The sequence below is a fragment of the Heptranchias perlo genome, chromosome 4, assembly GCF_035084215.1.
Source record: "Heptranchias perlo isolate sHepPer1 chromosome 4, sHepPer1.hap1, whole genome shotgun sequence".
In the NCBI taxonomy this organism is placed as follows: Eukaryota; Metazoa; Chordata; class Chondrichthyes; order Hexanchiformes; family Hexanchidae; genus Heptranchias; species Heptranchias perlo.
The window spans coordinates 120,249,113-120,276,539 of record NC_090328.1 but is presented as its reverse complement, the minus strand read 5'-3'; the positions used below and the strand labels follow the sequence as shown (position 1 = coordinate 120,276,539).

The following is a 27,427-nucleotide window of genomic DNA, read 5'->3' as shown; positions in this document are numbered from 1 at the left end:
CTTGCAAGAAAGGTCGTGGACTCTGAGTTGAAAATTTTCAACATGAATAATATCCTGTTGCTTGTGAAATTGTGTCTCTTGCCCGTGTTCTGCGTTACTGACCTCAAACTGTACAGCGACCATCCAATAAAAGATTAGGCTATCTATGTTGGATGGATTTTCAGACGAAGTTGTAGCAATTGTCTACAGGATTATAGTTAAATTCGGTCCTCCCCCCCCCCCCCCCCCCCCGCCTTTTTCTGCTGTTCATATCAGTGAAGTCCTTTTGCTCATGCAGCCTTCTGAGCTGATGAGTTAATACACATTCTGCTTGTTTGCCGAAGTCTACTATCATTAATTCCACTTCTTGTATAGTTGACAGGTTGTATTCTCTGCATCCCTTCTCTTCCTCCTCCCCTAGCCCCACCAATGGTCCTGTGGCACTTCATTTAACATTCCAGCAGAACCATGTTGCCCCTCTGCACTGCTCCAATTCTGGGATCTTGCATAATACCGATTTTCATCGCTCCACCTTTGGCAGCCGTGCCTTCAGCTGCCGAGGCCCTAAGCTCCGGAATTCCCTCCCTAAACCTCTTTGCCCCACTCGCTCTCCTTTTAAGACGCACCTCAAAGCTTATCCGTGACCAAACTTATGGTCACCTGTCCTAATGTCTCCATATGTGGCTTGGTGTCAAATTTTGTTAATGCTCCTATGTTAGAGGTGCTATATAAATGCAGGTTGTTGTAGCTGTATCCCAATTAGTGGCATGTTTAAGTGGTGTGCCGATCAGAGAAATTAAAGCCATATTGATTTGTTTTCGAGGCAGGCATTCTCCTGTCAGTCCTGTTCAGACTTTATAGTTGTGCACAGTCCTTAAACTGAATGGTATTTGACACAGTAGGAACTTGTTGCTCTAGAATTGCTGGGGACTATGTGTCCATTGTTGCAAACTGCATGTGTGTTTAAAAATAAATTCTCAATGTATGTGCCCCAGAAAATTCAAGAAACCTGATTTAAATGTTTTTGTGTGTCTCCACAGCGAGCCCAGGCTGCTTTGCAGGCAGTAAACGCAATGCACACTGGTAACATGTCTCTGACAGGCAGCACTGTTAACGAAGGGGCACTACTAGCTGGTCAAAGTTCTGTCCTGCGCATCATTGTGGAAAACCTCTTTTATCCTGTCACTCTGGAGGTCTTGCATCAGGTAAGGATTGACCATATTTGGAGGCGAAGAGCAGCATAGCTTCAAGTAACATGTTAATGGCACTAATTGAATTGGATTTCAGCATTCTGAATATCTAAACCTGATGTATTAAATGTGAAAAGCAGAGTATACAGTAAGCAACTGCTACTGGATTTTAAAAAAAAACTTAGTGTGATATCATCTCTCCTATTTCCTCTCTTTAAACGTGTTCCTGCCTTATGCTTTGGCTAACTTTTACCATGTGCCATTCTCCAACATTGACTGTATTTAAGCAATCTACTATCAAGCCTCCTGTTGCTTGGAGATATAGCTTCTTGAGGGTGTCAGCCTATGTCTGTAACACTTCTGTGACCTTGCACTGATTGGTAATGTGGGGTATCGGTTTAGGTCCACACAGGAACTTTATTATGGGGAGACATTTCTGGCACTGTGGTGGACCATTCTGTTTGTCCTGTGATACGCTATGTCACAGAAGTGTTGCGGATATAGGTTGACACCCACAAAACTCCAGATATAAAGTTGCTATAGGCTGCACGGAGTGACACCACAAGTCCTGGCTCGAATGGAGATGATTGGGTAACTTCCTCCCTCCGCCTCCTTGTCCGCCCCAAAATCACGCCTGGAAACCGCACTGCAGTAAGTGACTGGGATTGATTTTACACACATCGTTTATATTTTGTAACCATCTTCCACTCACTGCATTTTGCTGGAGAAATAGTCCTGCTGTACTTGGAGACTCTCTGCTGTAATTTGTCGAGACTTTTTAAATAGACTCTGCTATAAAATAGAATATTTGCTGTAAGTCCCACCCCATCTCCAATTCATTGGCTGACGGTGGTGTCAAGGCTCACTCTTTTTAATTGAGACTTGTGTGTTGAGGCCTGATGCTCTTCCATTTCAATGCTGCTAACAAATTAACTTGGCATTTTACTAGCAGTTTCCTTTATACTGATGCACATTTTACTCCAAACAGATCTTCACCAAGTATGGAACAGTGCTGAAAATCATCACTTTCACAAAGAACAATCAGTTCCAGGCGCTGCTTCAGTATGCTGATCCGATGCATGCACATCATGCTAAACTGGTTAGTGTTGGGCAGAATACTAAGTCCATTGATGGTTATCTGCAGTGCTCCTGTTAAAACTAGTTCATCTGTACTTTTAAATGACTAGCTCCAGGGCAAGCTGTCTTTTTAACCTAACTTCTATTCATAGGCTGAGTTGCTGTTTATTCTACTTCTATTTGATACACAGAATTTTAGAAAATTGTAGGACACAAACTTGAACAAATATAAAGCAAATCTGAAAGTAAATGCTACTAACCTGTTCATTTTTTTTATAAAGGGCGAGTCTCGAGGTATTTGTGATCTCCACTCCCTTTCTGTTGAACTCCCCATATCACACATGAAACCCATCGAAGATATTGAATAGCTACCCTACTCAAAAGCTTCCACCAATGCTGCTCTGTAACTAGCTTCTAGCAGGTGCCTGAGTGCAGTCTTGGGGTGATTCCTTGCATTTTCTGTTTGGTACTGCATTGGTATAACTGAAAATAATGGTTTGTTATTTGGCAGATCATAAGCATGAACCCTGTATTACATCATTCATTACCATCCATTTTGGATTTTATTTTCAATGTACTATTAAATTTCTCACTAGTAAGAACCATAATAATATGGTGGCATCCTTTTTCTTTTTCCTTCCCATCTTATATTTCTGCACCTTATTATGTCCTTTCAAAAGAAAAACCCAGTTCTGAACAGGAGGACCATTCCTAGGTCTCATCCAATAGCAGTCTTGAGTCTATCATTGTCTCTTGAATGAAGTTGGAGATTCACTGTGTGGGGACTTAAATATAATAGTAAAATGAAGAGGAAAGTTTTAATCAGGTAGCAAGGTGGTGCAGCATATTAGAAATCCAGTGTAATCGGGCTTGAGTTTGCCCCTCTGAATCCCCATGTAATGAGCTACCCAATTGTTTTGAGGAAATGGGAGGAGACCTCCTATTTCCCCACAAGATGGGAGGGTGGAAGAATCCATGCATTGTTCTTGTACTCCTCTCCAAAGTCAGTGGTGGAGTAGCATTGGAGGAGGTCTCGGAGCTGGTTGAATGTTTATGCACTTAACCAGGGATGGTATCGAGTGTACCTAGAGGGGAAGGGTGGAATTTTTACGATGCATCGTCAGCATGATTATCTTGTATTTTTGACTCTAGTAAATTCAGTGCCATGTCTTAACATAAAACCTCCCCAGAAGCATTTATAGTGTAGGATGGAATGTGACAACTACCACAATTACCTGTTTGTAACCATAGCCAAAACAAGTGCAGAAACCTTTAGATATGATTGCAAATATCTTTCCTACCTCATTGTTTCTTCTTATATGAAGAATAAAGTTGTGGTTCATGCATTCATAATAGTGTATGGGAAGTTTTTATCTAACTGGAACATCATCTGTTGCTTCAAAGATCCATGGATTGGTGTGTAATACTGTTTCTACTTGACTTCCTCCAGGCTTTGGATGGCCAGAATATCTACAATGCTTGCTGTACATTACGTATAGAGTTCTCAAAGCTGACTAGCCTTAATGTTAAATACAACAATGACAAAAGCAGAGACTTTACCCGCCTTGATCTTCCTTCTGGTGACGGCCAGCCGACCATTGACCCTTCTGTGGCCGCAGGTTTTGGTAAGGAAACCTCACTTCTAGGTAAATACATAATGACAAGTACATTTTTGTTTTGTTGCTTGCTGACTCTTCTGTTCCTCAAACCCTCTCTACTGTGTCTGCAACAGCGGAGTATGTTAGATCATTAGCTTACCGTATGCTTTTCACTAATAGACTAGATAGGGAGAAAGTGTTTCTACCAGCAGAAGGGTCAGTAACCAGGGAACACAGTTTTAAGTTAATTGGCACAAGATTCAGCGGGGCGATGAGATATTTTTATGCAGTGACTTGTTATGATCTGGAATGCAGTGCCTGAAAGGGTTGACAATTGTAAACAATTTTACAACACCAAGTTATAGTCCAACAAATTTATTTTAAATTTCACAAGCTTTCGGAGGCTTCCTCCTTCCTCAGGTGAATTCACCTGAGGAAGGAGGAAGCCTCAGAAAGCTTGTGAAATTTAAAATAAATTTGTTGGATTATAACTTGGTGTTGTAAAATTGTTTACAATTGTCAACCCCAGTCCATCACCGGCATCTCCACATCATGAAAGGGTGGTGGAAGCGGATTCAATAGTAATTTTTATAAGGGAAATATATACTTTCATATATTTGCATATATATGGGAGAGCTCTTTCTAAGAGCTGGCGTGGGCTGTGCTATAAAATTCTATGAATCTGCCCAGCTCTCTTCTAACTTCACTTTAAGTTGTGCTAGATTGTCAACTCAATATCTTGTGGATCATGCAAGTCATCCTGATGGATCATGTATTTTATCTTAGGAGGGTCATGAATAGCCTGTGCCAGCCTGATCACCAGTATTGCTCACAAACCTCCCAACTGCACTATTTTCTAAGCGGGCCAATGGAGCTGTGTAGTCAAGTTGTGTCTGCAATGTTGTGGTTTGGAGCTGGCACAGATGGTATTCTTTTTGGCTAGATCAGGAGACTTGACAGTTATAATTTTGATGAACTGACCAGAAGGAAAATTTACCAAGTTAGTAAACTTGATGTGCCTGTTGCAGAAGCGAAGAGTTTTTTTGTTTTTATCTTCCTGTTGTACTGTTACAGGGGATCATGAGGACTAAACTAAAGAATTCAAGCTTTTTTTAAAAAAAAAGTTGATTTAAATTGACTAACATTTGATGCATGGATTATTGATGGGAAGTATCTTGCTTTTACCAAAAGAAACAGGAAACTCCAATTAAGTTGAGGTTTTACAGTCAATGGCTATTGCCTTAGAAATGACAGTAACCAGCTGTAGTGTGTAATATCAACTGCCAGTGTAATTCATCAGCAAACATATTCCAACTTCAGGGCAGGTAGTATTTCGATTAATTGCATATTAGTGGGTATGTTTGTATTTCCTTTTATCCAGAATGGTGCTATTGGGCATACTCCAGGTATCCACCAAAATGTCTGCAGTCTTCACACAATTGTTTGTGAATTTTTTTTAAAAATCTAGCTTGGTGGAGCAAGTATGTCAGTTCAGTTACGTCACTGCACTGTTTCCTGGAGACCTTTCAGTTGCACCGAAAGATTTGGTGTGTCAAAAGGGACTCTGCCAACGTTGAACAGAAATGTAAAGACACACAACTAAAAAAAGAATGCATTGATTTTTTTTACTTGTATGATACCAATATAAATGACCCACACAAAGACCTGTTTAACAGTTGGTGTGTCTGCTTTTTTTGAGCTTCGGTGGCTACTGCATTCCCATACTAGACAGTTTGATGTAGAGTACATATCCGATTCATTCGACAGTTCAAATGGGATAATAAGTGTAAAACTCTTCTTTATTCAAGCTTCAGTGCGTCAACGAATACAAAGAACGGGTTCTTTGAGCCAGTGATTAATATCCTAAGTTTAAAGAAGAACTCAGGCACTATTGTGAGATAATGGCAAGAATGTGATTGCAGCATAAATGCCAGGAATTAGTTGTATCCCTTTACAAAGGATGTAGGACAAAGGAGATTAAAACATTTTGGGGCCCCATTTTGGGCATTTGCAACTGCCAATTTTTCTTGTCCTTAAAGGAGTTTTTAGAACTGTGATGTTAAGAATAAAGAACTTGCCCTCTTCTCTTCATCCTCCCCCTGATTTAAAAAAAATTCCAAAATCAGGTGACTTTGTCATCAGTCGGTGATACACTACAGAAGGAGGCCATTCAGCCCATCATGCCTGTGCTGGCTCTTTGGTAAAGCTATCCAATTAGTCCCACGCCCCTGCTCTTCCCCATAGTCCTGTTTTAAAAAAAAAAAAAAAAAATTTCCTTTCAAGTATTTATCAAATTCCCTTTTGAACGTTAGTATTGAATCTGCTTCCACTGCCCTTTCAGGCCGTGCATTCCAGATTGCAACAACTTACTGTTAGTTTTTTTTTCCTCCTTCAGCCTCTGGTTCTTTTGCCAACCATCTATAAATCTGTGTCCTCTGGTTACCTTCTGCCACTGGAAATAGTTTATCTTTATTTACTCTATCAAAATTGTTCATGATTTTGAACACCGATCAAATCTCTTAACCTTTTCTGCTCTGTTGTAGATTTTTTTTAACCAATTTCACAAATTCTTTTCCCTTCCTGAAGGTGTTATTCCTGTTGGGTGTACTTCCATGGGGATCAGCATTCCTTTAGCTCCTCTCCCAAGTATCTGTTTGTGTGTGTTTGTAAGAAGCAGCTCGATTCAATATAGGGCAATACAAGGCAGCCCAATCTTGTGTTCATGGACATATGCACTTGCCAGCAGGCGTCATTGGATAGTGATTTGGAGCTGTAGTACTGGCTGATTTTTTGTTTTTCCCTCTGGTCCAGGAATGATTTAGAGCCCCCTCCCTTAATTGACATCAGCTAACTTGACAAGGAACAGGAACTGAACCTAGCGTGCCCCGCCCCCCCACCTTGTTTTTATGACTCCGTTCCATCTACCTCTTTGCTTAACATATTTTTGGGGTAATTGAACTGTGTACTTGTTCATTTTCATAAGTAAAATTAGATATTTCTTGCCTAGAGTTTTTAGCTATGGGCAATTGATTGGAGATGCCTGCTTGTACTAGTTATTGGCAAATTCGTTAATCAGTGGACACTAGTTCTATTGCTTTCTTACAATATTTATCAAAGCTATCAAAAAAGCTTTTTTGCATAATATTGAAGTGTAGCAAAAGAATATCTTGTATCTGTGAACAAATCTCAACAAAAGGAAAAAGGGAAAATGGGGTTGGGAAGCAATTGTACCCCCAGTGGCATTCCTGATGGCACAATGCAACCTAGCACAGCAATCCATGCAGAATCAATTGTTTCGAACCCCAACCCATCGAAAGTACCTGCAGTCATGTCCCCAACGACCTGACCCTTTACTTGAGCTTTACACCTGAATTGAGTTCGCTGAGGAAATGGGGGGAAGCTATGTGAGACATTCACCTTTCCAGGTCTGACACTACCACTATCCCAATGTTGCTCGCAAGTTGGCATGTTGCGGGGGTGGGGGGGGGGGGGGGGTGGAGAGAGACTAGGTTTATTCACAGTGCTGTTATCTGTTTAAAAACTTATTTTTGGGGTGAATTTGAATGTTTGTTAAAGTGAAGAATGTTGGTGCTTGGGAATGAGTTTTTCTAGTGTTATCAATAACTGCTCCAAAGGCAGGTTCACCATAGGCCAGATGCAAAGTAAATTTACTTCTAATCAGGTGCGAAAGTCCTTACTCACACCCAAGTGAACTTTCTACATCACCCCTCTCATGGTCCTTCATATGTCAAATAAATTCTCAAATTGTTACTCTTGCACCATGCTAGGTTTATTGGTAGTAGGCAACACTTTTTACATGCTGAAAAATAACTAAGCACCACTGGTGACTGCACTAGGGGGAATTTCAACCCCAGGTATCTTTTTAGAACATCAGTGAGGCATTAATTCTAACAAGCAAATGGCACTGTTGGGCGAGGGAGTAGGAAATGTGGTTGAGGAACTCTAACTTTGTATTAAATGAACATCTCTGTCTGTCTTTTGATAGGTGCACCAGGTATCATCTCCAATCCCTATGGTGGGGCTGCTGGATTTGCCCCTGCTATTGGCTTTCCACATGGTGCAGGTCAGCATGCTCAGGACTGTCAGTTATAACAAGTTTTTTACGGCTTTAGCAGATTGTTACAGTAACATTAGTTTATAATTGCTTTTTTAAATAAAGAACTCCACCTCCACCTCCCCCCACCCCCCCAATCCGAATCCCAAAACCATAGCTCATTTGATAAGCGTGCAGATCAGAAGGTCTCAAGTCGATAGTCAGTGTGTGTTTAGTTTGCTGATCTAAACTTGGGTAATGGAGGTGGGGGGAGGAAGAGAGAGAGAGAGAGAGAGAGAGAGAGATGGGAGGAGCTCACTGGACTTCATCCTCCTTAACCATGGGTACTGTCAGACTCTTCTGATCATTATCCATTGACCCCCTGCCCCCTTACTGGAAAGTGCATGCTGGAGACTGAATGGAGTTTGGCTGTGTTGCCCCTCACAGTAAGATAGCCTTCAGTGCTCATTGTCTAGCCTTATGTGAAAGCTGCTGGAAGGTACCCATTCCAATGAGTGAATAACTTCAGGAGAGAGGAAGGAAGCGTCGGAAAATTGATGTTGGGGAGAGAACCTAAGCATATGTATTGTAGATGTAGTGGTCATGTACTGTTTGTTTTATTGGTACCTAAGTGATAGGAGCCTGTGAAACCTTTTGTGAATTGTTTTGTCAGCTGTGGCTCAATGGCAGCACTCTCTCTCCTCTGAATCAGAACGTTGTGGGTTCAAGCCCTGCTCCAGAGACTTGAGCATAAAATCCAGGCTAACATTTCAGTGCCATTACTGAGGGAGTGCTGCACTGTTGGAGGTGCAGTCTTTCAGATGAGACGTTAAACCAAAGCCCCTCTGCACTCTCCGGTGCAGTAAAAGATCCCATGGCCACTATTGGAATAAGAGCTGGGGAGTTCTCCCTGGTGTCCTGGCCAATATTTATCCCTCAACCAACATCACTAAAAACAGATTATCTGGTCATTTATCTCATTGCTGTATGTGGGATCTTGCTGTGTGCAAATTGGCTGCTGCATTTCCTATATTACAACAGTGACTACACTTCAAAAAGTACTTCATTGGCTGTAAAGTGCTTTAGGACATCCTGAGGCTATATAAATGCACGCCTGTCTTTAAAAGTTTTTTTAAAAATTGCCATTATGGTATTTACATACATTCTGGGCATCTCAGAAAACAGTTGTCTTTAAATTTTTGAAGGGAATGATTCATTGTATGAAGGAAGTACACCTGCCATGGTTAATGTCTAAGTCTTTTCTGTCTTCAGGTCTGTCTGTTCAACCAGTCCCAGGAGGGCTTGGGCATCTTGGCCTTCCACCTGGTGCACTTGGTGGTCGTCTAGCAATGCATGGTATGGGCCCAACAGCAAACTCTGTCCTGCTGGTCAGCAATCTAAACCCTGAGGTTGGTGATATCATTAAGAACCACAATGTCTGAACTCTTGCCTACTGAAATTTCTGACCACTTTTTCCTAGAATACATTGTTATATACACTTCAAGTACAGATGACTTAAACCTCAATACCTTTTTTTTTAAAACATGAATTTTGGGGAGGCAGTGCTTTAGTTTTAAATTTGCACACGTACAGCCAGTAATCTGTAATATCCCTGTATGCAGAAACCATCCTTCCAAAGCCTCAGATTAATCCAGAATAAAATCTATACAACACCAGTATCCATTATAAGGAGCTAAGGGTTGATGGTGGATTCTCAAACTGAAGGAGAGATCAGGGTATGTTGGTACATAATTGAGAATTTGTGCTAACAGATACCCCTGTACTGTGTATTCATTACATATTCCAGTTATGTGGGCTACTAAAGTGTAGTCGTTTTTAGCTTGAAGCTTTGAGCTCACAAATTACCATTCACCATTCTAAGCCCCAGCACCTCACCACCATGTTCTGAATGTGGCTCTGGTGCTGACACTTATAGAGTGCCCTCCTTTCACAGCACTGTATGTGATACATGATGTTCAATGTCTTGCATAATTTCACACATTTGCAGTGGTAATACTCTGCAGTTCAGAGAAAATCTGGTTGTCCAGTGTATGGTCATAATTACCAGGTACACGCTGATTATAGGTAACTAATAGTGCATCACATATTGAACCAGGGCATTGAGCTCGTGCTGGTGGCCAAGTATAATAGCAGCATTGATCCAAGTCAGGGTGCTCATTGGATTTTGGAGCATTATACAGCTCCTTATGTCATGCTGGAGCATAGACCATGCAAATCACCTGCCAGACCATCACCTTGTTTGGCCTCAAAGCACCACAGAGTGACCAGGGATTGGCAACTGTGTAATGGAAATTTTAGTCCATGAATGTAGAGGTGTGAATGTCAAAAGGAAGTATTTAATACCTTCTGAAAATGGTTCTTTTCCTCTCTGGTCTTAATGCCATTGGGGAGTTCCCATAGTGATTGATGATTACCCAATAGCATAATGCTTACATTAGTGGATCTCTTCAATGCAAGTAAAATGATTTTTTTTCTTTCTCACGTGTACTGATCCTGAAGATTTTGAAACAAATGAAAGGAAACGGGGGATAAGAGTTTACAAGAAGTAAATATTCAGATCCTGTAATAAGTAACTTCTCCCTCGCTAATAATGTAGATTACCACAAAAATTCCAGGTCACTCCTTAAGTAACTGTAGCTGTGATTGATCCCCTTCATGCTCCTTCTCTTCAGTAAGTGGTTGTAACTTAAGTGTGTGCATGCTTATGTGTTTTCATATTCTGTAATATTTTCTGTCTGGAGTTTTGACTTTTTTTTCCATCTGTGGAACATGCAGTTTTTATTTCCATTCTGCAGTATGTTAGCTTCCCATTACAGTTGAGCCTAATTATAATCAGCCTATGTTTTTACAAACTTCCCTTTATATCAGCTATTTTCCCTTGGAGAAAGAGCTCAATCATTCATAGAGTCTGTACTTAAAGCAACATAAATCTGTTTAGCAGGTTCAGGTTGAGTTTGTAACAAGAGTTGCTGCATCATTGCATTAGTATTTTTTTCTATTTTGAAATTTAAATGAAACCATACTATTAAGACAATTGTGTTTACAAAGTAATAATCACTTGCTTTAATTGATGTGTTAGATTTTTCTTTAACACAAATTGAATGTTCATAAGCATATATTATGTGGCTGAACAGTTTGAAGGAAATTGATTTCATGTAATATCTCTGCGCCGTAGTAGTTTCAACCAAATTATTTCACACTAAAATTTTTGTGTTGAACAAACATTATATTAAATGTTTGGTTTGCATTCTGTTTTTAACACAAAAAGCTAGAACGAGTTTAAATACTCCCGAGGAAAGCAACTGCAATCAAAAATATATTTTCTCCATGCTAGAATATCATTCAGGCTTTTGAGACGCGAAGCATTTCTGCCCAACACATCTTGTTGCATGGATTTGTGTGGCAGATGGCGAGGAATGTTGTGATTGTTTGTTTCCCATGTTTCTATTTTATGTAGATCTGTCTCCATACCCAGGGTTCATCTTTTTGCAGAATAAAGTCTCCAGTATTATTCTAGTCTTCAAAAATATGCTACCTACAGTTCTTGTTTTTCTGAATGGAACACGCATAAAAACACATTAAATGCAAGAGGTATTGTACACACACCTATCTTGCCATAGATTTCTGCGAGGTGGTGAATTTTGGTTGGGCCTAGTGAAAGCAAAGAGTAGCTACTAGGGTGTCATTTTTCACCACTTCAGTGTGTCTTTGGGATGACAAAGCAAAGGTATTGATTGCATCCACAGAGGTGTCTGTGGACTGTAGAGGGATCAAAATAAAGGGATAGGTGAAATACCTTTTTTAAAAAAACAGTTTTGAACACTTATTTTACTGACCTTATAATGTTTCTTTCTTTTCCCCTCACTGTCCTGCATCGCTATTCCATCATTTTCCCAATATTTGCCATATCAACAAACGTCCCCAAAACAACAAATCTACTGCATTTGAACCTTCTGTACTTTTTTTTTGTGATCAAATCGAATGGTCTATGGATCAAACTGGCCTTCAACTGTAATGCTGAAACACTCTTCGATACGGGCGATTTGATGATGTTTGTCTCCGGTCCATCTTGTGCTGACTTGTTTTGTTCCCCCTACTACAGAAGGTTTCACCTCACTGGCTGTTCATCCTCTTTGGTATGTTGTCATTTCCACTGCTATTTTACTACGAATTTTTTTTCGTTTTAAGTTGGTACTTTGGTGCTTCATTCAACAGGATCTCACATCTATGCTATCAATGAATTTTATGTTAAATATTAAAATGCATGACCGACATTTTATTTTTGCAATGTAGCATTTGTTAATATGTGCACATGTCTTTTTTAAGTGTTTAAATAATTAAAAATTTTCTTCCTGCTCCGATTCTGTCTCCCATCTATACTCTGCTTTGTTTTAAATTGTCACTGAATCTGTCTCATACTTATGGTGAAATTGAAACTTTTTATTTTTGTTTATTTGATCATCCTGAAGGAGTTTATGGTGATGTACATCGTGTGAAGATCTTGTTCAATAAAAAAGAAAATGCCTTAATACAGATGGCAGATGCCAACCAAGCTCAGCTGGGTAAGGTTCATGATCTAATTTTCTTAATGTCTTTTCTGAATAGTTAACTGTGGGTGCCATTTGCCTGGCAATTTTCCTCCCTTCCTTGGGGTATGCTTTTTTAAAAATAAAAAAACAACCAACCCTGGATCCCCTCGAGTGTCCACTGTTAATAGGTGAGCCTTGATGCTGTTGGCAAGCTTTTTGACCTGGGCCTCACAGCTGAACTCGATTTGTGTTTTCACCTAGCTTGCAGATGTACACAGGTCCTGCAGTAACCTATTGCCAGTGTTCTTTTCCCAATGTGGGAGATGTGAGGCCAATTGTAATGCCTTAAGATTAGCCAGTTCAGCTCCGATCAAATCAGCCATGTTGTTAATGTGTTTCTCTCCACACTGTGTGCAAGTCATTCCCTGCATTTTGAATAGATATGGTAGGAGCAGTGAGTTGAACCTGGGATCTTGTGGTCTGGATGACTCACTTAAACTGACTTTATTAACTGAGGTGAACAATGCTATATAAATACAAGCTCCATTCTTTCCACTACAGGTAGTAACTAGCAAATTGAAATATAGATGACTGTATAGATGTTAATTTTTTTAATGAAATGATTTCTGGTCAATCCATTACGATAAGTGGGGATTAGTTTTCAAGTTGAATAAAATATTTGCCTGGGAGCAGATCACTTGCCTATACTGTTGACTTGAGAAATGATGCAAGGGTGTAGTCTCTTTCAGAATTCTTGAGTTTTCTGCATGTCGACTTACAAGTACAAACATTCTTTTCTCCTTAGCCATGAGCCATCTTAATGGGCAGAAGGTATATGGCCGGGTATTGCGCGTGACTTTGTCAAAGCATCAGATAGTTCAGCTTCCTCGGGAAGGACAGGAAGACCAGGGTCTGACCAAGGACTACAGCAGCTCCCCACTTCATCGCTTCAAGAAGCCAGGGTCCAAGAACTTCCAGAATATTTTCCCTCCGTCGTCCACCCTACATCTCTCTAACATTCCGTGAGTAGCTTCAGGAAAATAGGATATGTCGTCAAGGACTCGAAGGCAGCAGAGCCCTTTTTTGTTTTAAATCAGAAGAAAACTAAACACAAAGGAGAATCAATTGGAGGGTGGCTGATTGAGGAATAATTCTGCTGATTCATTTGTTAACCTGGCTACTTATACCAATAAGTTGTGTGGTTATCAGTTAAGGAAATATATGCCACCTTTTTTCAAGTTTTTTCATGAGATGAAAAAGTCAGCACCTTCCTGTTTTACACTGTTGTGTAGTGGTTAGGCTGTGTCTCAATAGTTAACAGCCTGAAACAAAAGCAAAATACTGCAGATGCTGGAAACCTCAAATAAAAACACAATGCTGGAAACACTCAGCCGGTCAAGGCAGCATCTGTGGAGGGAAAGGTCATGTCTGACCATTCATCAGAACCTGCAACGTTAACTCAGTTTCTCTCCAATGCTGCTTGACTTGGGTGTTTCGAGCATTTTCTGTTTTTGTTTTAATTAACCGCCTGACCTGAAATGCAGTATAATCCAGTAGGATTGCAGTGCTAAGTTAATGCCAGTGAAAAGTAGGCTTGGCCTCTGGATTGGTTTCAAGCTTGCAAGGCCATACTATGATAACCTGCCAGTGAAAATGACACTTAATTGGCCTCATCTCACCATCTGCATCCCGCCTTGAGTGACTGTCATTCATCATACCGTGCCTTCTCTCTGGTGGGCTCAATCTGATTTTGTTTAAAATGATGTTTGTGTGTGTGAACAAAAGACAAACAAGAGCTGAGTGGTGAGTTACACTGCTAACAAGATCCAGTGTTAATTTCTCTTAGTGCAGATTATAGTATTGTGTTTTGGTGTAGGGCATGATTCATTTTGTTGTGAACATTTAAAATCTGAAAAATTGAGGTGTTTAATACAGTAATGTTAGCAGCACTGTTGTGTAACCATAAGCTCAGATTGTGTTTCCGTCATTAAAAGACCATATGAAACCCCCTTTTCATTATGTTCTCATTAATGTATTTTGTATAATTTCCAAAGAGTATTCTAGATAAAGTCTGATCTTCATTTGCTATGTTTATGAATTGTCTAGTTTCTGCCTCCTATGCTGTTTGTAAAGAGCTGTTTTGGTCTATTTGTAGACCTTCGATTACAGAAGAGGATCTGAAGAATCTGTTTGAAAGTACTGGATCCTCGGTGAAAGCCTTTAAGTTTTTCCTGTAAGTCAGCTTTTATTGCATTATATCTCGAGCTGCTGTTTGACGTTGCATAACGACACCAGGTTAACCTAGTTGTTAGTCGAGCAGTTGATGCTGTTATCAACATTTTCGTACTGTGATTGTAATCTGCTACTGCAAGTAACAGTGCTACATAACACGAGCAGATTTTCTGTGGTGCTGTACACAGGTAGTCTGTCATGTTTTGCTGTTAATCTTGACTGTGCCCTTAAGGACACTGCCCTAAATAGATAAAAGCAATATCTATATTGTAGCTAATTATAAACCTCTATCAATCAGAGGGCAGTTGTAACTGCTTGTAAATTTCAGGCTTCAGATCGATGACTGGCTTTTTTTTGCATCTGTAATCCAGTGTGATATCTGGGCAATAGATGCTACTTTTTAAATTTTTTAATATATTAGTGCATTTTCTGTGGTAAGTGAATTGAATTTCTTCCCAGTTCTGGCTTTTTAAAAATGTAAATGTTTATTTGTATGAAAAAATGGCATGTCTCATGACTATATAACACATTAGGGTAAAGTAACAGGACAATTTGAGAAGCATTCACAATGTAATTCATTTGAAAGCATTAGATTTGTAGTCCCCTTATGGATGATATTAGGCAATCAGTCTGAGATTGATTTTTATTATTAGGTAAGCTTATCAAGGGATATGGAGTGAAGGCGTGTAAATAGAGTTGAGATGCAGATTTGCCACAATCTGATTGAACAGGCTCAAGGGGCTGAATGGCCTTCTGTTTCTCTGTTCCCAAGCTCAAGTATGGAAATTTATAATGGAGACTTGTAGAAGGCCATCGAGCGTTGATTTTGTAAAATTCACTGTTGAAATTCTGACCTTGTTTTATTCTTTTGTCTAATTTGAGATGAAAAGTAAAAATAAGGTGCCCAGATGGCATGTTAATTTCAAATGCCAAGATGCCACAAATAGTCTTTTACACTCTTGTGAAGAGATATTCTTTCTTTTGTCCCATTCTCTCCCTTTCTCTTCTCCCCTCCCCCCCAGAAGATGATTGTGTGGTTTAAGAAGTTTACGTTTAATATTACGGAGAGTAATTATATTTAGATACTGTTTGATGGTGTACACTTTTGGGCTGTTTCACTTCTTGCTATCAAATTATACCGTGGGAAGAATTCTAATGCGCATTGTTACCCCTTTTAGCTGTTTGTGTGATGAGTTCAGTTATCTAGGTAGAATGTCCCATGGAGTGCTCCTCTAAATAAAGAGGGACGATAGTTTATCATCCCTCGCTCCTTCATTCGCTACCTTTTCACAATGCACTGTATGTAATGTCAGATCAGTTCCAGTATAACCATGCGGAACTGAACTCTGACTTGGCAGCCTCTTGAAGTGTTGTGTGATCTTTTCTGTTGCGCTGTTTAACTGACCGTGCTCTCGGGTCTTATTTCATTTGGGCAGTAGATCATGGTCACATGATTTAAGAGCAGTAGACGACCATTCGGCCCCTCAAGCCTGCTCTACCATTTGATAAGATCATGGCTGATCTGATTGTGACCTCAACCCTACTTTCCTGTCTACCTAGTATAACCTTTGACTCCCTTGTTAATCAGGAATCTATCGAACTCAGTCTTAAAAATATTCAATGACCCTGCCTGCACTGCGCTCTGAGGAAGGGAGTTCCACAGACTCACGACCCTCCTGAGAAAAAAATTCTCCTTATTTCTGGTTTAAATGGGAGACCCTTATTTTTAAACTGTGGTCCCTAGTTCTAGTCTCTCCCACAAGGGGAAACATCCTCTCAACATCTACCCCTTCTAGTTCCCTCAGGATCTTATGTTTCAATAAGATCACCTCTCATTCTTCTAAACTCCAACTATACAGGCCCAACTTGTCGAACCTTTCCTCATAAGATAACCCCTCATCCCAGGAATCAGTCGAGGTGAACCTTCTCTGAACTGCCTCTAAAGCAGTTCTGTGCTTGCTTAAATAAGGAGACCAAAACTGCACACAGTATTCTAGATGTGGTCTCACCAATGCCCTGCAAAACTGTAGTAAAACATCTCTACTTTTACATTCCGTTCCCCTTGCAATAAGTGACAACATTCCATTTGCCTTCCTAATCACTTGCTGCACCTGCATACTAACCTTTTGTGATTCATGTAGTCGGGCACCCAGATCCCTCTGTACCTTGGAGTTCTGCAGTCTCTCTCCATTTAAATATACTGCTTTTCTATTCCTCCTGCCAAAGTGGACAAGTTCACATTTTCCCACATTATATTCCATCTGCCAAATTTTTGCCCACTAACTTAACCTATCTATATCGCTTTGCAAACTCTTTATGTCCTCTTCACAACTTGCTTTCCTACCTCCCTTTGTCATCAGCAAATTTAGCAACCAAATTTGTTCCCTTCATCCCAGTCTTTGATATAGATTGAGGCCCAAGCACTAATCCCTGTGGCACTTCACTCATTAATCTTGCCAACCTGAAAATGACCCATTTATGCCTATTCTCTGCTTCCTCTTAGCTAACCAATCCTTTATCCATGCTAATATGTTACCCCCTACACCATGAGCTCTTATTTTGTGTAGTAGCCTTTGATGTGACACCTTGTCAAAAGCTTTGTGGAAATCCAAGTACACCACATCCACAGGATCCCCTTTATCCACGTTGCTTGTTACTTCCTCAAAGAACTCTAATAAATTAGTCAAACACTATTTCCCTTTCACAAAGACATGTTGACTCTGCCCGATTGCCTTGAGATTTTCTAAGTGCCCTGTTATAACCTCCGTTTAATAATAGATTCTAGCATTTTTCCTATGACATGTTAAGCTAACTGGCCTGTAGTTTCCTGCTTTGTCTCTCTCCTTCTTGAATAGGAGTTACATTCACTATTTTCCAATCTGATGGGACCCTTCCAGAATCTAGGGAATTTTGGAAAATTAATACCAATGCATCTACTACCTCTGCAGCCACTTCTTTTAAGATCCTAGGATGAATTCAATCAGGATCTGGGGACTTGTCAGCGTTTAGTTCTAATAATTTTTTCAAAGCCCTTTCCCTGGTGGTTGTAAATGTTTTAAGTTCCTCCCTGCCTTTCACCTCTTGATTCACAATTATTTCTGGCATGTTATTTGTATCCTCTACAGCGAAGATGGACGCAAAATATCTGTTCAATTCATCTGCGGTTTCCATAGTCTCCATTATTAATTCCCCAGACTCACACTCTAGAGGACCAACGCTCACTTTACTTATTCTTTTCCTTTTTAAATACCTGTAGAAACTCTTACTATCTGTTTTTATATTTCTAGCTAGCTTTCTCTCGTACTCTAATTTCTTCCTCATTATTCTTTGTCATTTTGGTGAGAATATAAAAAACAGCAATCTTCTGACCTGCCACTAATCTTCGCAGAATTGTATGCTTTTTCTTTCAATTTGATAGTATCTTTAACTCCCTTAGTTAGCCACGGATGATACGTCCTTCCCCTAGAGTCTTTCTTTCTCACTGGAATGTATTTTTGCTGAGTTATGAAATATCTCATTAAATGTCTGCCACTGCATCTCTACTGACATATCCCTTAACCTAAGTTCCCAGTTCACTTTAGCCAGCTCTGTCTTCATGCCCTCATAATTGCCCTTATGTAAGTTTAAAACACTAGTTTTACACTTACTCTTCTCTCCCTCAAACTGAATGTGAAATTCAGTCATATTGTGTTCACTGCTACCTAGAGGCTCCTTTACAATGAGGTAATTAATTAATCCTGTCTCATTTACACATTACCAGATCTAGAATAGCCTGCACTCTGGCTCTAGAATGTGCTGCTTTAAGAAACTGTCCTGAAAGCACTCTATGAACTCATCTTCCAGGCTACCTTTGCCAATCCCATATCAGAAAAGGTTTGAAATGAAGTTTGTCGGAGTTGCAATGATCCATTGCATAACCCCCTCTGTTCCAGAGGAACATTACTCAGAGATGGACTGAACCTCCTTGAGTAGTGATTGCAGGACTGATCTATGCTGTCAGAGCTCCTGTTACAGCTCATTTAACAGGCTTGATGACCAATGCAGCTATCGTTGAGTTGAAGGCCAATTTTGAAGTAGCCCAAATGTACAGGAGTCTGAGATCACTCCCCATTCCCTATGCAAATCTGGGCATAGAAATGGTTAGAGTTTTGGGTTTTGACACTTGCCATAGCCAGTTCAAGGACAAGTCTGAAACCAAGCAGTAAGGGTGTGGATTGACAACATAATCATAGTCTGCTGCAACAATGGGCAGCTCAGAACTTGCTTTTTGGCCCTCTGTATTGCTGTCATGCAAATTTGGCAATAAGTCTGTGGATCTGTCAGTCCAGTATTTGGTGAGTTTGCAGTACAAAGAAAGAGATGCTCTCAACATGAGCAGTGGCCTCCAGTCAGCAGTGGCCCGTTTAATCTTCAGCGTCATCTCATGTTGGCAGGATCTCTGTGCTGCCTCCTGTAGAAAGAGGGCTGAGGATGTGGACTGCAACTGGGCTTCTTTATACAGAGGAGCAGGGGAGGTTAATAGGAATGCTCGAGACGAGTATTGAAATAACATTGGCCCAAGTGATTGCCTTCATTCCCCGTTGTTTTTATTATGATGTCACCCTATGTTCTGCTGTGAACTTCAATCAAGGGATGAGGAAGATCTTCAAGTAGTTTAATTCTCCATAGAAACTGTATCTCATACAGAAGAACTGTTACCTGTCCAGTTTTATGCCCTCTTCACTGAAGGAAAAAGCCTAAGGTCTTGATGGAGGAAGAGAGAATGAGTGCCATTGCAATTTTTACTTTCAAACATTTGCCTCTTGGGAAGCAACCCATATTGTAAACTCAGTAGGAATTGTGGATTGTAACTCTCCCTTTCCATTTGTTATTCTTTGCACTGATTTGAATTGTCTGCAGAGTAACCATGCCCAGATGGCTCTGGAATCCACTTTCAAACTCTCATCCTATCACCCGACAGTACGCAGTGCTTCTGGGTTCGATTTTTCATTGGTACAAAGTGAAGTCGTGTAGTAATCCTTCATGAATGAGTATTAGACTTGCAAAATGTCAGGCTCCTGGGCAGCACAGTGTCCAGTGGTTTGGCGATCCACAGATTCATAGGATACATGTTTGCGCATATTGAAAGAAATTAGGGAAGATATGTAAGAGGCACTTTTACATATATATGTGAAGGGAATAGTGCCAGAGGACTGGCAGACAGCTAATATGATTCCTATATTTAAAAAAGGAGATGGAACTATAGACCAATTAGCTTAACGTCGGTGGTAGGAAACATAATGGAATCCTTACTCAGATGTAATAGAAAAACATCTCGAAACCAAAAATAGAATGAAGTATAATCAGCATGGAGGTTAATATGGCCATTTTTAAAAAAATGCAAACCAAGCACTGGGGTTCATTTCTGGAGGGATAAAATTGAAAAGCAGTGAAGTTATGTTCAACTTGTATAGAACCTTGGTTAGACCATATGTAGAGTATTGTGAACATTTCTGGTCTCCATATTATAAAAAGGATATACAGGCACTGGAGAAGGTGCAAAAAAGATTTACAAGGATGATACCAGAACTGAGAGGTTATATCTATCAGGAAAGACTGAACAGGCTGAGGCTCTTTTCTCTAGAAAAGAGAAGACTTGGGGATGACCTGGTAGAGACCTTTTAAGATTATGAAGGGGTTTGATAGGGTAAACTGAGAAAAGATGTTTGCACTTTTGGGGTAGACCAGAACCAGGCGCCATAAATATAAGATAGTCACTAATAATCCAATGGGGAATTGAGGAGAAACTTCTTCACCCAGAGAGTGGTTAGGATGTGGAACTTGCTACCAGAGTAGTTGAGGCAAATAGCATAGCATTTTAGGGGAAGCTAGATAAACACATGAAGGAGGAAGGAATAGAAGAATATGCTGATAGGGTTAGATGAAGTAGGGAGGGAGGAGGTTCGTGTGGAGCATAAACACCAGCATAGACCAGTTGGGCTGAAATGCCCTGTTTCTGTGCTGTACATTCTATGTAATTCTAAGGTTCCCTGCGCAAAGAGTTTCCAATCTTTGTGTGTTAAGGGAGAAGTAACCAAGTATGGGAAACCGCATGGATGGAAATTGTTGTTCTGGTCATATTTCACACCTCTTAGCAGCTAGCCCAAGAGCAGCATTGGCAGAGTTCCTGGGGCAAATCACTTGGTGACCCTCTTGGCCAGAGAGTGGTCAGTAGCATGTAGAGACCTGGCCATTTCTAGTTTTCATTCCAACAAATAATAAGTTGCCTGACTTTGTTAATTTTTTTTTGAAAAAAAAAGTACAACAGTTGAATTGTTTTAAAAGACATTTTGTTCTGTGTATTGCAGGAAGGACCGTAAGATGGCCCTTATCCAGTTAAGCAGTCTCGAAGAAGCAATTCAGGCTCTCATTGACCTTCACAACCACGACCTTGGAGAAAACCACCATCTCAGAGTTTCCTTTTCTAAATCTACGATCTAATTCCTCTCCATGTTTTCCCTATAGACTGGGACCACACAATGTGGTAAACTAGCGTTCAGACAGAGACTGAAATACCAATGACCAACTATGCCTGCAAGAGATGCTTAGATTAATGTTTTAAGTGGAACACACAACAGTGATGATGGGATTTATCCCGTCTTCAGTCACTTTGTTTTTCAGTCAGTTTAAACTTCAATAGATACCAATTTTCTTTATCTCTAATTTTTGACGGGAGGGTTTGTTGCAAGCAATCAGCAGCCATAAATTGATGTTCATTCACCTGCTATTAACAGCTGGTTCAGTGATTTGAGAATTTTTTTTTGAAGAGAAGTTTACAATCTTGGGGGAGAGGAAAAAAATCAGGTCTAGATCTAAAAGTTTGACACACTTAGTTTAAAAAAAAATTATTATTTTGGTAATTTTTTTGGAAAAAAGAATTAAACATCATGGGTTTTCATACCACTAAAAATATAATCTCAAAGAAATTATCAGTTTCGTATTTACTGTGTACTTGTTTAATTATCATGTGCCTTATTATGTGCTTATAATCAAATAGATTAGAGGCTTTTCCTGAGATTTCTTCAGTACATGTATTGTGGGTTCTGTTAAAGGGAGTCTTTCTCCTTGTAGATTTTAGGTGAACTTTCTTTGTGTATTTTGCAGCATTTCAACAGTTGCGAATTGATTTGATTTATATTACGATTTAGTACACAGATGGGAATGAAAGTCCTTCCTCTCCTCGGGCAAACTGCAAATCCGTATTCTGTCTCCATATCATCAGAGAGTGGCAGAAGTGCTATATAAAAGCCTCAGCTGCAGATATGATTGCAAATTAAGTAAAATGACCAATTCAAAACCATAAAGATGTATGTTTTGCCCGAGGTTGTTTGTTTTTCGCATAAGTATCTGCAAGATTCTAAATGGTTTAAATATTCAATCTGTGTGCTAAGGGTTTGTGATATGTTATCTTAAATATTTCATTTATTTTGATGTTCTGTAGTGTGAAATTACCTGTTAATTTTACGAATGTTTAATTGTTGCTGTTATTGGCCGTTTTGAGGGAATTTAGGCTTTTGAATGTTTCAGTGCAGGTACTTTTTTAAAAAAAAAAGTCCTGTCTGAAGGGGTTTTTCCTTTGTTTCGTTAGACTCTAGCTAAATATCCAGCATTTTGTGTTTGCCTTTCATGTTTTATTGAATGCTCGCTGGACTAACTGCCAGTCTAGAAAACATGTCCTTAACTCTTCCATCCATTCTGAGAGAATACTTCAGAGCCGCACAGACTTTGCGAAGCTGCAACTAAACCATGGTTAGAACTGTACTGATTTATTAAATACAAGACTCTTTAATACCGTTCAGATGGAATTCTAAGAGAGAAATAGATACTTAACAGAAAAGGAAAAAATTAAATATTAGTGAATGACAAGGTAGAGAAAACATGAGCTTTTATTTCAGGGTTTCAGTGAAAAAACCAAAACAGGACCAAAGTTTATGTGCCTTCAGTAGTCTTAATCAGTTTTTTTCTCTTCCCTCCAATTTAATCTTTTCTTTTTATTATTTTTAGGCCTAAAATAGAAAACTATTGTGAATGTAGTTTCAAGTATAAAATGAGGGAGAGTGTGAGTAACAGAAGAATAACTTTTTTTTGTTTTCATTTGAGGTGCTTCGTTTGATTGCACCCAGCTCTAATGAGAGAATACCTTAAAGTCACTAATTTAAGTGGAATTGGATCTGTCAACTCTCGCATGCTGAGCATGAAACCAGAGGTTCACTTCGTAAAAGAAGCATCTTAAAACAGTTGTTAGGAATCGCACAGTAATATCCTCACCAACAGATGTGGTGCCCTGAGCCAGAACTCTCCCAAAGTCGCGATGTGTTTTCATTCACTGTTCCACACGTACAAAGCCTAAAACGTTAAGTGTGTAATGCTGTTATATAACACCAAGCAGTGGTGTAGCATTCTCGGTGGTGATCTAAACAAAGTTGTTATACTGTCTGCATGGTTTTGCTGCTGACTGGGTTATGGCAGAGCTCTTCCATTCACAATGTAGTTGCACAGTGCTGCTCACCAGCTTCTAACTGGTGAAGTTTGAGTGAAGAAAGAGGATAGTCACAAGTTTCAGTTGAGTGACACGGTGCCTGAATTTATTTCTTCAAATTTAAAAACTGGACTGCTGTTTGTGCAGTGGAGGACGATCCCAAGTAGTATGTCCAGATGAACGACAAACTCTGAGGTGATGCCAGTTAGAGAGACTTGTATAAACACACCTTCAGTGAGGCCTGCATTCGGCATGCAGTATAACTAGGCTTGAGATGTGCATTGCAATTGGGATGCTTCAACCTGTGCAGTTCCAGCTAGGGTTATAACATTTAGTGGAATCCCTGAACCTCTTTCAAGCTGCTTTTCTTAATAAATCTCTCCCTTCTCGCATTGAGGTGTTGGCAGGTGTGTAGTGCTTTCCTCCCCGTTCATTCATGTACTTGGTCTGTTCTTAAAATTCCTGCTTTTTGAGTTTGTAAGAATGTTCAGCTGACAAATGAAAATGCTGTAAATATTTGTAACAACTTTTTTTTAATCTGAGGTTTTTTGGGAACAAGAAAAAGTACAAACTGGTTTTTATATGAAAACATTGATTGTCTTGTATATTTTGATAAGCAACAGTACCAGGTTTCATTTGTAAAGCAGTTTGTGTCAATGTGGAAGAAACAAAATGGATTCCATTTCTGTTAAGATTTGTTTTTAATGCAGAGATAATGAAATATTAAAAAAAAATATTTTCTAATTGTCTATTGCATGTTTCTGTATACAGTGTTCCATTTCTTTCATTGTGTGTACTTGCTTGTATGGCCTTGATAATCTTTCCTCTAATTGTAGCATGCTTTCAATAAATGTCATGACACCTCTTGATCTTCCTGCCTCTTTGTCTAGCACTTTTAACTTTCTCTTTTTTTCTTTTTTATTCTCGATCAGAGGTTCCCAAACTGGGGGTGGGGGCCGTGAGCATTTGGAACACTATTTACCCAGGCAGCCACTAGTTTCTGTATATCCCATTCCCCCACTCGAGGGTTGTGCTGGCAGAAACACGTCCTCGGGGGTCTTTGTCACTTCTTCCATGTTGTGAAGCAGTTTCTTCCATTGGAGCTGAGACTGGCACCGTTCCCAGGAGAGTTGGGGGGGGGGGGGGGGGTGGGGGTGCAGGTTTCATTGCGTCAACTGCTGCTGCCATGGACTTGGGCGGCGAGTGTGATGGGTCCCAAGGCCACTTCATATCACAAATGGAGCTGGTGGACCTCGGCACTTTGCTCTTAATCAGATAATATAATTATCCAGTATGAGCAAAACCCAAATCTACCTGATCCACCATTCACATCACAGTGAGTGAGATGTAAGTCATGTACTCACAGCAAAAAGTAGTGCAAGAGAATTTAGAATAAATTCATGAAAGTCTTAATGTGAAACCAGAGATTGTATTAATTTTACACTAATATGGGCTCAATACATGTTTTCCTATTCATTCCTTTATGAATATTGAAATGGCATAAGAGTTGCAAAGGTGTTTCCAGGCTCATGAAGTGCTACTAAAAGCCTGATTTTGTCAAGTGTGGAATGGCCAGTTTCTCTCTCATTTTTGTGCAATTCAGTTATGAACTTGTTGAGACTGGGGAAAAGACACAGGGGGCTTGGACGCCACTTGAATGTAAAGACCGATTTGTAGTTGAAAGTCTGATTCCACCAATTGTGCACTGGCAGCAAGTGGGCTGGCTTATCCTGCTCAGATAAGGGCGAGTCGTCATGCTCTTTTACGTTCATTTATTTACTTGTACAGTAGTGGCGCTGTGCTATTATTGCGTTTTGTCTTCAACAGTATGTTAGCTGAGAAAATAAAATCCTCCCTTGCTGTATGCAAAGTACAATTTCTTAGAGGGGTGCGCATGGGACACGAATCTTTGAGTGGGAGGTGGGGTGCTCAGCAAAAAAGTTTGGGAACCTCTTCTAGATCTATTAACTTTTTTTTAAATCTTTACCTCACAACTTGCAGTCTTTCTTGCTGAAATAACATTCTTAAAACTTTTTTGAATATTTTATTAAAAGCACTATTATGCTGTTACTTTACTCTTTACAGCTGTGCTGTGTGTTTGATGCTCCATTCTGTAGAGCACCATCCTTGGAGAAAGGTAATATATTCACCTTTTGGAAGAACGACGTCATTAGGACTTGTTTCAGGACAGGGTTTTTGAGACTTGGGAAAATTGGGCAATGAATGGGTTTGTACATCCTAAACGGGTCGGAGACGCGCATGCACACACATATTTTAGAAAGATGTTGATAAATAGTTGCTTTGTGGTTTTGTAGGATCTTGAGATTTTCCCATCATCCTGTTTTGAGTGCATGAACTGGACAGCTCCTACCCTATTATTTTGTTTGTGATGTTCTGTGGCTGGGGCTCTGAAGATGGACAACTTGCAGGTTGCCACAGGTCTGGAGCAGCAGAAATTCTTTAGTCTTCCTCATCACAGGTACACAAGCCAACGTTGATCGCACCATATGCCAACTGTGGCCAAGTAAGTAGTTCAGCAAACTAACTAGTGTCTGTCAATTCAGCTCCAAGCTGTCTGATAGGGGTAGAAGAGCCATCCAATAAAAAAAATGACTACTCTTTTCCTCTGGAGAAGCGTCTGGCTCTGTGTCCCACTGTGATATGGCTGAGATTTGGAGTTCAGTGGTGTGTAGGGGGAGGAGAGAACCAGAGGGGGTCAATGGCATGAATCTAACACTGTATAGGGGTACAATAGTATGGTGTACTTGACTAGCAATCCTGAGGCCTGGGTGAATAATCCAGAGAAAGTGAGTACAAATTCCACCATGACAGTTTGAGAATTTTATTTGTTTACAAAAAAATCTAACTAAAAAGCTAGTGTCAGTAAAAGTGACCATGAAGCTGTCAGATTGTAAAAAACCCAACTGGTTCACTAATGCCCTTTAGGGAAGGAAACCTGGCATCCTTATCTGGTCTGGCCCATATGTGACTCCAGTCCCCACACCAACATGGTTGACTCTTAACTGCCCTCTGAAGTGATCTAGTAAGCCACTTGGTTGTATCAAACTGCAACTAGCAGTTCAAGGAGGCTCACCACCACCTTCTCAGGGCAACTAGGGATGGGCAATAAATGCCTGCCTTGCCAGTGATGCCCACCTCCTGAGCATGAATTTTTTTTAAAAATTAAAATCTTTAACAAGCCATTTTAAGATATTCATTTTCTGTATTATTCTTAAGCAGCTGAGCTGTTCCCAGACACAAGCTGGTGTTTCCATATAGCTGGCTGCTGGCAGGTCACAAGAATAGTCTAGTGACTTATTTTTAATTGGATTTGACCAAAACAACCCAGATGAAATCAAGAACATTAAGTGGGGAAAGCATTGTTTGTAAAAGGATGTTTCTTAATTTGAGTTTTTTTTGTTAAATTAATTGATGGTCATGACTGAGTATAAATGATGCCTCTTACGTACTCTTGCACCTGTTTCCTATCATTTCTTGAGAGTTGAGTCTCGAGGGATGCTTGGTCGCCATCTGGAGAACTGGAATTGGTGAAAGAAGCAGAAACATCATTAGACCATCTCCACTCCAATGGAAGCTAATTTCAATATTGAGTAATTTCAAAATATTTTTGGTGGCATAACTCAATATAAAAAGTTAACCATCTGGTGCTACTGAGAAGACTTGCATTTAATACTTCAGTTCTGCTTATCAGGTTCTAAGGTAGACTACAATTGATGAACTAGTAGGAAAGTAGTCTTAATCCCAGAAACTGAATAGAGTGCTAAAATACTGTTATACACACAAGATTTTTTGTGAATGGGATATATATTACCATAGTACAATCACATTCGAACTCTGAAAATAGTAACGGAATTATTTAGGCAGTAAGGACTCATGCCAGAATATTCCAAATTATAACTTATCTGGTAATTCTGCATGAAACTGACAAGCCTTTGGGAATATCCAACATGACATTGATCCCCCACAAAGAAAGGTACAGTATGTAAACGTTTGTCTTTCACGTCTTGTGCGTCTTGTTTTAAATTAGCACCTGCACTTGTTAAATCTTCAGATTGCTATCTGAACGACAGGGAGATCTGACTTTTCTAGTTGATAACTGGTCAATTCACAACTCCCATCAATCATTGCCTCAGTCTGCATATACGTGGTTCAAAATCCTTTTTTATTTTGCTTTTGAATACTAAGTCAGAACTACTGTTCCCAAAATC

At 39.8% G+C, this 27,427-nt stretch overlaps 1 protein-coding gene across 4 annotated transcripts in view; it reads left to right on the top strand.

Annotated features, from left to right (window-relative positions):
• Positions 1–23,942, top strand: part of ptbp3 (polypyrimidine tract binding protein 3) — a 106,794-nt gene extending 82,852 nt beyond the window's left edge. For all 4 annotated transcript variants that reach the window (XM_067983588.1, XM_067983587.1, XM_067983590.1 and 1 more), the window contains 10 exons: positions 1,020–1,184; positions 2,158–2,268; positions 3,697–3,871; positions 7,851–7,928; positions 9,171–9,307; positions 12,022–12,055; positions 12,389–12,481; positions 13,254–13,470; positions 14,604–14,681; positions 21,028–23,942. In XM_067983588.1, coding sequence (XP_067839689.1) covers positions 1,020–1,184; positions 2,158–2,268; positions 3,697–3,871; positions 7,851–7,928; positions 9,171–9,307; positions 12,022–12,055; positions 12,389–12,481; positions 13,254–13,470; positions 14,604–14,681; positions 21,028–21,160 — 1,221 coding nt within the window. In that variant the 3' untranslated portion in view covers positions 21,161–23,942. The remainder of the gene's footprint in view (positions 1–1,019; positions 1,185–2,157; positions 2,269–3,696; positions 3,872–7,850; positions 7,929–9,170; positions 9,308–12,021; positions 12,056–12,388; positions 12,482–13,253; positions 13,471–14,603; positions 14,682–21,027) is intronic.
• Positions 23,943–27,427: the final 3,485 nt, after the last annotated feature.